Source organism: Puntigrus tetrazona, chromosome 6 (assembly GCF_018831695.1).
Source record: "Puntigrus tetrazona isolate hp1 chromosome 6, ASM1883169v1, whole genome shotgun sequence".
Taxonomy (NCBI): Eukaryota; Metazoa; Chordata; class Actinopteri; order Cypriniformes; family Cyprinidae; genus Puntigrus; species Puntigrus tetrazona.
The window spans coordinates 21,796,019-21,806,652 of NC_056704.1; the positions used below are offsets into that span (position 1 = coordinate 21,796,019).

The 10,634-nt window shown below is 38.0% G+C and overlaps 2 protein-coding genes across 11 annotated transcripts in view; one reads left to right on the forward strand and one right to left on the reverse strand.

Annotated features, from left to right (window-relative positions):
• foxp1b (forkhead box P1b) overlaps positions 1-10,634 on the reverse strand; it is a 529,351-nt gene that overhangs the window by 400,234 nt on the left and 118,483 nt on the right. The window lies entirely within an intron of this gene.
• On the forward strand, positions 426-5,037 carry LOC122347029 (pre-mRNA-splicing factor 18). 3 transcript variants are annotated; one of them, XM_043242009.1, is made up of 11 exons: positions 426-622; positions 715-792; positions 1,841-1,867; positions 2,480-2,584; positions 2,664-2,777; positions 2,917-3,063; positions 3,699-3,767; positions 4,003-4,143; positions 4,228-4,299; positions 4,386-4,541; positions 4,768-5,037. In XM_043242009.1, the coding sequence occupies exons 1-11, from the start codon at positions 557-559 to the stop codon at positions 4,846-4,848; spliced, it is 1,056 nt and encodes a 351-aa protein (XP_043097944.1). In that variant the 5' UTR covers positions 426-556; the 3' UTR covers positions 4,849-5,037. The 3 variants fall into 3 exon arrangements, with proteins under 3 accessions (XP_043097944.1, XP_043097945.1, XP_043097947.1); XM_043242010.1 differs by lacking the exon at positions 1,841-1,867 and having other exon boundaries at positions 428-622; XM_043242012.1 differs by lacking the exons at positions 426-622; positions 1,841-1,867 and adding an exon at positions 1,170-1,698.

Genomic DNA, 10,634 nt, shown 5'->3' on the forward strand with positions numbered 1-10,634 from the left:
AGTTTAGTAAAAAGAAAAATAACAATTAAATTAAATATTTAAATTAAATTATTAAATTATATAATAAATTATTAATAAAATTATATATATATATATATATATATATATATATATATATATATATATATATATATATATATATATAATTTGATTATATATATATATATATATATATATAAAATAAATAAATATACATAAAATAAATAAATTAATTTAAATAATATTTAAATGCAACAGATATTCGTATATGTTTAATATACGGAGTGAAGACGTTTCGTTAAAAAAATAAATACAAACTCTGCTCTTCTCTTTTCTATTGTAATTTATACAGCAAACGCGAGTATAACGCCATTCCCTGCACTCGTCAAACTTTTTTCGGTCAGTCTCACGTTTGTCCACCTGGTGGCGGTAATGAGCGCGCTTGCTCTCGGCAGCCACACAAAGCAGAACGAGAAACGGTGAACGGAAGCGTCTAAAACTGTTTCCCTTTAGATGTTTATGTAAAAAACGTTTTTGATCAATTGTTTTTGGAAGGGTTTTTCTTATTTTTGGGATTATGGACATCCTCAAAGCAGAGATCGCGAGGAAAAGAAAACTCCTTGAGGAGAAAGAGCTCGTGGATGTGAGTAGCGACTGTTCTAGAGTATTGTTTACATTTTACGTCAATGCGTTTGGTTTGTGTGGTGTTATAACTTACTCCTGTTGTTTCTCCAGGACTCAAAGAAGTACTTCAAACGGGCTGATCTCGCACGTAAGGAAGAGGAGGATTATTACAGAAGATGTGGATACAAGGTATAAACTCCAGTGGTGAATACAGACAACATCGCAACATAATGCACTTATTTACTTAAACATTCACTGACCTTCTCACGAGGTTGAACACATCTGCTCGAAAACACACACACACACACACACACACACACACACAATGTATTTGTAGCGTAATCTTTTTCATAAATGTTTGTTTTAGCTGCCACGAACCTCCAAATATGATCAGACCCCAGCTTTAGAGGACATACAGGAACCATTTCCAGTCATCTACTTCGGCTTTAAAAGAAACGGACTGTGCCTTTAAAGAGTGTTTTCTATACAAGCATCGCACACTCATGAAAAATGTGCTCACCCCAGGCTGTCCAAGATGTAGATTAATTTTTCATTCATTCGTGCAGATCTTGGAGAAACTTAGCATCACATCACTTGACCTTCTGCAGTGAATGGGTGCCGTCAGAACAAACAGCTGATAAAAACAGCACAGCAAACCACAAGTAATCTACAGGACTCCAGTATATCAGTTAACTTCTTGTGAAAATCTGTGTGTTTGTAAGAAACAAGTCCATCAAGATATTTTCCAACTAAAGTATGAGTCTGTCTATATATCTATCTATTTAGCTATCTAGCTATAATAGCTATGTTTTCTATTGTCTACTTCTGGCTATAGTCCATAATAACACTTCATCCATTGGTAAAAGTTTTTCACTGAAAAATAGCAGTATTATGGGTTATGAAGTGACATTTAAAACTTAAAAGCATTTTAATGAGGGATTTCTTTCTTACAAATGCATGACACGAGCTGAGGGACTGCAGTGGTGTGCATTATTGCGGCGCTTTTATCTTTCATCCCGACGGCACCCATTCGCTGCAGAGGATCCATGCAAGTGTTGTAATGCTAAATTTCTCCTCATCTTGGACGCCCAGAGTGTGAGTAAATCTTCCCGAAAGCTATTCCGTACAGGATTTTCTCTCTTCTCATCCTGGAGTGGTGTCTTCTTGTCTGCTGTGTATTTCTTCTCACGTTCTCTTTCCTGCTGTCTGTGTGTGTGTGTGTGTTCTGTGAGTGTAGGTTTCTAATGAGCAGCCTGTGAGACAGGTAGGGCTCAGGCAGACAGAATGCATGCTGCCAGACAGATGTTTGACGGGGTTTCGGCATGACTGAACAACATTTGTGTGTTTAATTGCCTTTGCTCCCAGTGTTGCACAAAGCTGGAGGCAGCACTATCCGAATGCTCGGCCCAGTCGCATAACGATCACAGTAAAATGACAGAGATGCCCACCCAGGAGCAAAGCACAAGTCGTTTGAATTCTACATGCCTTGTCTGCTCTCTCATTTGTGCAATGCACTTTTGTTGTTTAAGCTTTCTTATTTGGTTTGATATTGCATGATGATGTTTTAAATTAAAACCAGTGTCGATATATAGCATGGCCAATCAAATAATACATGCGGTTTTTTGCTGTTCACCCATTGCATCTTGGGAGTATTACGTGTGCTCATATTTATGAGATTAGATGAGGATTAATCACAAATGCATAGCTGCATGATAATATGGAGAACTAGCCTTTTATTCTGTAAAAGTATTTATCAGCTTATTATTTTGCAAGCAGCCCTTCTTAATATAAACCCTTAAGTTATATGCTTTGCAGCGGAGTCAGAACAATTTAACAGTCGTTAAAATACATGCCTTTTGTTTTATATTTGTCCAAGCTGGACAAGACGGAGGAAGAGGCGCCTCCTTCCGCATCGTCCAATCCCGTGTTAGAGCTGGAGCTCACGGAGGAGAAGCTGCCGATGACGCTCTCTCGACAGGAGGTCAGCCAATCAGAGCTCGCCCGACGAGTCGGTTTTTGTTCTCGGACGGATGATGAATAAATGTTGTGGCTGTGTGCAGGTGATCAGACGTCTGAGGGAACGCGGCGAGCCCGTCCGTCTGTTTGGGGAATCCGATTACGACGCTTTCCAGAGACTCCGAAAGATAGAAATTCTAGCACCGGAAGTAAACAAGGTAAGACCCAGCTCTTCACACTCATGTCATACAGTGCATGTTCCTTTGCTGCTAAGAAAAGTTTGGTTAAGGTGGATTCAAATGGCTGAATTTGACTTAGAGAGTGTGTGTGTGTGTGTGTGTGTGTGTGTGTGTGTAGGGTCTGAGGAATGATCTAAAGGCTGCCATGGATAAGATCGATCAGCAGTATCTGAATGAGATTGTCGGAGGAACAGAGGGCGCTGAAGTGGACACGCAGCACGATCTCAAAGTGCATGAAGAAAACACCACCATCGAGGAGCTTGAGGTAAACCCACACACGCAACAATGACTTAAACTAATTCACATCCTCATTTTCAATGTAAGAGCAGGTGCGGCCGATAAGTAAATGCGCCAAGGCTTCCGGTTATTTTAGCTGCACAAAAACAGGCCCTTATGCTGCTTCACATTGCAAACACATATTTATCATGATTTTAATTTAACGTAATTAGAAGCAGTGATTTGTAGTTTTACCTTTAGTAGCTCATAAATAATAAGGCTTCCCGCATAGCAAAATAATTACAGTACATCACTTCCAGAATCTGCACTTCTATAATAATTCCACTAGGGGGCGCTATAATCTTACATATGACATTTAATGCTCTTCATAACTAGACCCAAGTTTTCCAAACTGAGTTTTTGTTTATGAAATGCTAGTGTTTAATCAATTCCGAAAAATGTAAATGAATAAATAAATAAGAAATTGTTTATAATTAAAACACTAAAAATAAATATTTAGTTCAGCTGCACATAATATGACCATTAGAGTTAGAATATCAGCATTGGTACAGTAACTGTCTGGATACTAACGCGCATATGGCTTTAAGAAATTGTATAATATAACAAAAGATATGTGATGCCCTATAGCTGGTACATTCATGTTTAATAACCGGTGTTAAACAGGCTTTGGGAGCATCTCTCGGCACTGGCAATGACGTTAGAGACATGGACGTCATAAACAAAGTTTTAAGGGTATGTTTGTTTTATTTACTTTTTTGGACGTTTGATAGTGATGCATTTAGATGATATTCTAATTATTTTAAATATTTAAAAATATTAATGATTTAATGAGCATCTGATTTAAAAGTACAATCATTTTATCTTAAGTTAATAATAATTTTTTGTATTTGTGTATATTTTTATGCGTTGTGTGATACTTAATCTAGAATCAAGTTTATTTGTATTATTATTATTATTATTATTCTAGTTTCTGCTGGGCGTGTGGGCTAAAGATCTGAACAGCCGAGAGGACCACGTGAAGCGTAGCGTCCAGGGCAAACTCGCCAGTGCCACCCAGAAACAGACTGAATCCTATTTGGAACCTCTGTTCAGAAAACTGCGTAAGAAGGTATGACGTCCCACAAGCTTTTTTTTTTATACAGTATCATTCTTAGATCGAGGCTCACAGGCGCAGTGTGTCTTCTATATATAGAATTTGCCAGCGGATATTAAGGAGTCCATCACAGACATCATAAAGTTCATGCTGGAGCGGGAATACGTTAAGGTGTGTTTTACTTGTTGCAATACTTTGACGGTTTGGAACGGGGTTTCCTCACAAATATATCAAACTAACAGTCCGTGTACGTGCAGGCAAACGATGCTTATCTGCAGATGGCTATAGGAAACGCTCCGTGGCCCATCGGTGTGACCATGGTGGGTATCCACGCTCGTACTGGACGTGAGAAGATCTTCTCCAAACACGTCGCCCATGTGCTCAACGACGAAACCCAGAGGAAATACATTCAGGTCTGAAATGATAGTGTGAATAAAAGTGTGTTATATTACATAGAGCATTGTGATTATTGTTATATATATATATATATATATATATATATATATATATATATATATATATATATATATACATACATTTTTTTTTAATATTTCTTCATATTTTTAAAATATTTTTTATACATTTTTTTTTTTTTTTTTTTTTTTTTTTCATATTTTGTCTTTTTTTGTATTTTCACAGGGGCTGAAAAGATTAATGACGATCTGTCAGAAACATTTCCCGACAGATCCCTCAAAGTGTGTGGAGTATAACGCTCTGTGACGTACCGATCATGTCACCACATATTGTACAATGTACGGCTGTCTCTCATTCACTCATGTTGTAAATAACCCGCTGACTGTAAATATACATCAATCTTGAGAACATATAAGTGGATCTCTACAGTGTTGTTTTTTTTTTAAAAATAAATGCTGATGTTACTGTCTTTTCATGACATTCACTGACACTTGATGCACTTGATGTCATTGTTACGGAGCTGAACGATACAGAATGGGTTAATTCATTTACAGACAGGGAAAATCGCCTTTAAAGATGAACGTGAAGAAGACTCGCAATTTGAGTCAGTATCACAACTCAACTCATGACTTTATCTGCCCTCCTAAGATGAGTTAAAGGATGTTCTGAGTCACAGGAAGAGTGACTGATTTCCACGCTCTATGACTAAATCCGATTTAAAACACAAACAAGCCAACTTCTGATTACTTTGGCTCTGGCATTTATGCTTGTTTCAGTTCCGTAAATCTGATGCATTTCAGTGATTCACGTTTAAATGGTCAGACATAGGTTTGCTTAAAAAAAAAAAAAAAAAGAGAACGACAAGGGGTTTGTAAGTTGATAAAGCTAATACTCAAATCATACTGTAAAAATGTTAATTTTTAAAAGGTGCCGTTTAATGTTTTGGGAAACGAGAGCATTGTATATTTATTTTATGATTGGATTTAAGATAATTTTGGTTAGATTAAGCATTCACATTTTGGTTAAAAAAAGTTTTAATGCGACAGGAAATAGTGACATGAATGTTCAACTTAAAATACGATATATTATAAACGTTATAAATAAGTGTGGTTAGACTTTATTTTAAGGTGCCCTTGTTACAGTAGTATTATATATATAAGTACTAAGTAATGAATTAATTATATGATATGTACTTACTGTATGGTTAAGAAAAGGACTAGGGTTTGGCTTAGGGTTACTGGTATGTTATTATGCATAATTTACTGTTATTATAATAGTAAGTACATGTAATGTGTAAAAAGGACACCTTAAAAATAAAGTTATTTATCCACAAATATTAACGGGCATCGCAAAGACCTACTTTTACAAATTTTTCAAATAAAAACAGGTTGCTACTAATACAAAGCAAGACAATTACTGCAAGTTATTTGATTTAAGTTCATTGTTTAAAGTGTTGCAATATTCATAACCTCAGGTTTAAAAACTGGCAGAGCTAGAGCAGATCTCAGGGCTGTGGAGAAACCCCAGACTCCAGCTCCCATCGCCCCTTGCTGCAGTTTCCACAGTGATGAAAGAGTTGCGATCATAACACACACCAATCCCAAACTCCCAGGACACACACGATATACGCCCCTTCCTTCACGCAGCATTCCAGCACGCGCGCTGTTCTCACGGCTCGTGGGAGAAACGCTCACACACACACACACACACACACATCACATGAGAGAATAACGGCTTCCAGCTGCTGTGGAAAGCTGTAACAGAATAGCTGCTCTGCTCCAGGCCCTGCAGGGTTCATACAGAAACATTATTCTGGATAAGAATGGGCTTTCTTATTAGGATTGAGAGTGGCGGGATATTTATGCCTCAAATTAATTATTAGCGACTAACCTGTAACCTTAACGTCTTCCAACGAAAAAGCGTTTATATATAGCGTCTATATATTTGGTGACTAGTGTGTTTAACAGTAAACGTCTGCTTTACATTTTCAAGACCATTCTTAGTGTTTGCTCATCTGCAGTAACTCTACAGGACGTTTATATTCGAGGTCAAATAGACGTCTGTATCTTTTTAGACATTTATGATTTCGAATGTATGTAGAACTGACCTATCTTACAGACGTGGGTGCTCTCTTCGTGGAAATGGGTCCAAACGATGTTTGAAAGCCCGGGTCTGAATGATTCATCATTTTGAACGAATCGGTTCGATGGGTGATTCATTCTCATTGGTTTCCTCCCTCGGTGCGTCCCAAATGGGATGTATCGCTCTCCAAAGCGCACTTCAGAGTGAAAACGATCATGGCCGCCATATTGAAGGGTCGTTCCGAACCGTAGTGCTCAAAACTGACAACTTCAAAGGGCCCTTCAGAATGAAGGACACTTGATTGGGACGACTGATGGACACTTCCGGATCCTTTGCAAAGATTATTTGCATGATCGTATGGGCATGGTGTGATGATGCAGAAGGGCATTTCAAGAAACCGTTATCGGGCCCCTACACCCTTCAATTCCTAAAAGCTCTCACTCCAGAAGGTGAACCCTTTGATGGGATTGGGTCATAGGGATCAGCCTTTCAAGAATGGTTCCAGTTTTCCAGAAAAATCTGCATTTTAATTGAACCGTTTAACTGTAGGATTCAATGGTCCAGAATTGAAGGCACTGTTGAAGTATGTTCAAATGCAGCCAGTGTTTTCGAACAAATCAGTTGAATCAATGATTCAATGACCCACTTATAAAGTGACCGCATACTGTAATAAAAGTAAAATATAAAGCTCATTGGTTGCTACTGGTTTCATTTCTGAACTAATCCATGTTTAGATTTGAATGGATGATTCACTACCTGCCTGAGTATTGCTACTTGCAGAAAGAATCACTGAAAAAACCTTAGTACAACCCCGATTTACAATAAAGAGACCACGTTGGGATAGTTTGGACAAGGCTTTGTTTGTCTGGACTGGTTTAAGTGTCTCACTCAAGACCTCTTGAATCGTTTCTTGTGGGGAACGAACTATCTACCTTCTGGTTTCAAGCCCAGATCTTTCGATACTACATCCCACCACTCCTTAAACCGATAGCAGTGGTGCTTTCTACAGCCTCCACCAGTGTTTATATTGGCCTACAGTTAGTTGTGAGCCTGCCAAATTTAAAACTCCAAATGCCTTGACCCGCCATACCAAGGGTCACAGTGGTGCCCTATGAAGTCTAGCTTTCATGTTCACTGAACACTACATTCCTTTGGTGTTCCTAGAGCCCTTCACACAGCAGGGGAATGCCATGGATTCAGTGTCGAAAATATTTCATTCAACAAAGCGTCCACAGAGCTTCACAGGAAATGGAAGATTTCTATAAACACAGCGACTCTTGTTGTTCACATTCCAGCTGCAGTAGGTACAATAGACTCAGCTGGCCCAAAACACATATCTCCAGCATCACACTGGCACAATAACAGCGGCCACATCTCCAATGTTTGGTTTTCCAGTGTTGTGTTCCTGTTGCTGGGGGAGACCCCAAGCCATTGTCCAAGGCACAAACATCCTCACACACTTCCTGAGAGGCAAAATCTGTGAGTCATATTAGCACAGTATTGAAGAAGACGGGAGGGAGTCTCCTCACCCATTGAATTGCATAGAATCCTGTCTATCAAAGGAAGGAGTCACATGGACTTACGGGAATTACTTGCATGTCTGCAATCAGAGCTAAAAGTAATAGTTCTGTCATCATTTACTCACCCTCATAACATTCCTAACATCATACTTTCTCTCCTGTGGAACAAAAATGTGGAAATATATTTGCATAATGGAACAATGGAAGCTCAGAAGCACCAAAAAAGGGCAAAATAGCACCACAGGAATACTCCATACCGTTGTTATTGTTAACTGAATAAATAAATTGTCACTTCTGTGCTTTATGTACAGGCATTCTACAATTTTTGTGTGGAGAACCGAAGGAAATTAAGACCGGTTGTTTGAGATCCGGTGTTTTATGTCACTGACCTCAAACCTTTAGCAACACCTGACAAAATATTTGATTGTCTGTGAAGGGAACATGATATATTTTTACTTGTGAAAGGTTTTCTCCGTTTCCATGAGCATCGACACCAAGACTCTGACGGTAGGTGTGGAACGAATGAGTAAATGTTCAACAGCTGCAAGAGACACATAAACAAACAGAAATGTACATGCATCCACTGGGAAATCACATGCTTTGAGCATTTTAAGTCAACAGCAGGTGTTATTAGAGCTGGAGTGATGGATGAATCACATGCATTTATAATACAGTAGGTGATCATTACTTGATGCCAAAGTGATTCTTAAATCCTTTAAATGTTAAACTGTGTGTGGTGGATGCCAATGTTTTCACGTCAACATCAAACATTTGTTCTCAAAAACGATTTTGCCCTTGTGTACATTATGCCACTGTCCAACCATTACTTATCTTTGCATATCATTTTAAAGTGTCCGTATTATGGATTTTTGAAAAAAACATATTTCATGCAGTGAAACACAGCTCTAAGTGAATGAAAACATCCTGCAAAGTTTTAAATCTGATGGCGCACTGTGTATAAAGCTATTGTCTTTGAATCACTGAAACAAGTCCCATGTTGATGTCAACATAAACATTAGCTTATTACACTGCCCACTGAATATGCATATATATGTAAACGTGGTCAAAAAAAAAAATAAACTTGGGTCCAAAATCGGACATTTAATATGTGAATGCAGATCAAAGCAAAACAATTTTCTTTTTTTCCCCTCCATGATGATGGTTCATGTTTTCTGTGACAACGTTGACATATATTTGCATATTTCTCAGAAGCATTCACGTACTTGGTATTTCAATCAGTGGGTATGATTGTCAGCTTTACCTGCGGCTGATCTCATTACACATGCAGGAACATAATCCATGAAGGTGACACGCAGAAGAATTTCAATTACACCTCGAGGAAACAGATCATCACCTTCATCGACCTGGAGGGGCATGATGCATTATGAATAACGATAAACATACATTAACAATGCATATTCACCCATATGGGACACAAGAGATCTGAATAATAGCAATAAAGTGATTTCACGCTTCGGTTTAGAGAACATTCAGCAATAATTTATTTCAGAATCTCAGGAACCACCACATTTCTCATCTGGAAAATTCAGTATCAGTTGCCAACAACACGGTTTTTGAAAAATGTTACTATACAAATTCTTAATAGAAAAAAAGAATAAATTAACTGTGGAATTTGGTTATAATTAACCCGCCCAACAATTCCACTTTTTTTTTCTACAACACCGTTTTATCGTGTCCGGTTATGTCTGGAAATGAACTCATGAAACATGCTCTATTGTCAAGATGAAGTGAGGAGACAGTTTAGTAACTAACGTCCTTCATTTTGCACGACTGGTAATAAAACTATTGACAACAGTTAGGAAAAAGTCTACAGCTAGGAAACCAAAGCAGTAACTGGTCTTCCTGTAGCACCTGAACGTGTTGTTGCTATTTCCCAGCTCAAAGAACCGAAAATAAAACCAATACTGATTTATAAAAATCATTAAAAGAGTGTTTTTATGATTTCTTTGAAAAGAACCCAGTTTCCACAGTCCTGCCTATAAATGTTGATAAATGTGTTAGTTGATTTTTTTTAATATAAAAAAAATTATGTTTTTGTTATAGAGTACAGGTAGACGAGAGGAGGTGATCTCACATTGGCCTAAAAAGGGTACGCAGGTCTGAACAACCTCTAAGTGAAGGGCTGTTTCTACACCGGGTTTTAGTTTTAACATCAAGATGCATAACACCGTGTGCTGAGCATGCACAAAAATAATCAACAATCAATTTCAGGGCAGATAAAAACGTCAGCTTTACTTATAGGCCCTTCATGAAAGATGAATCGGATGATTTTTAGATTCAACGTCTGGTGATTTGGACCCTTCGGAATAATGACTGCTTACGTTATTGTTATTTGAAGACCGGTCGAGTTGTAACGGCAAAAGGTGTGCTTTCGGCTACCTGTTTCATGTACAATGTTTCGTATCTCGCAGAGTGTAACAAATGCGTTCTTTAGCATTATGGCTTGATGTTTCCTTGGTCAGACGATCG

Bases quoted from the DNA above. Each gene is read 5' to 3' on its own strand.
- LOC122347029 (XM_043242009.1), top strand. From the start codon at position 557: ATGGACATCCTCAAAGCAGAGATCGCGAGGAAAAGAAAACTCCTTGAG. The intron at 1,868-2,479 runs GTAGGGCTCAGG...TATTTGTCCAAG, and splicing joins ATGAGCAGCCTGTGAGACAG to CTGGACAAGACGGAGGAAGA. The intron at 3,064-3,698 runs GTAAACCCACAC...GGTGTTAAACAG, and splicing joins CCACCATCGAGGAGCTTGAG to GCTTTGGGAGCATCTCTCGG.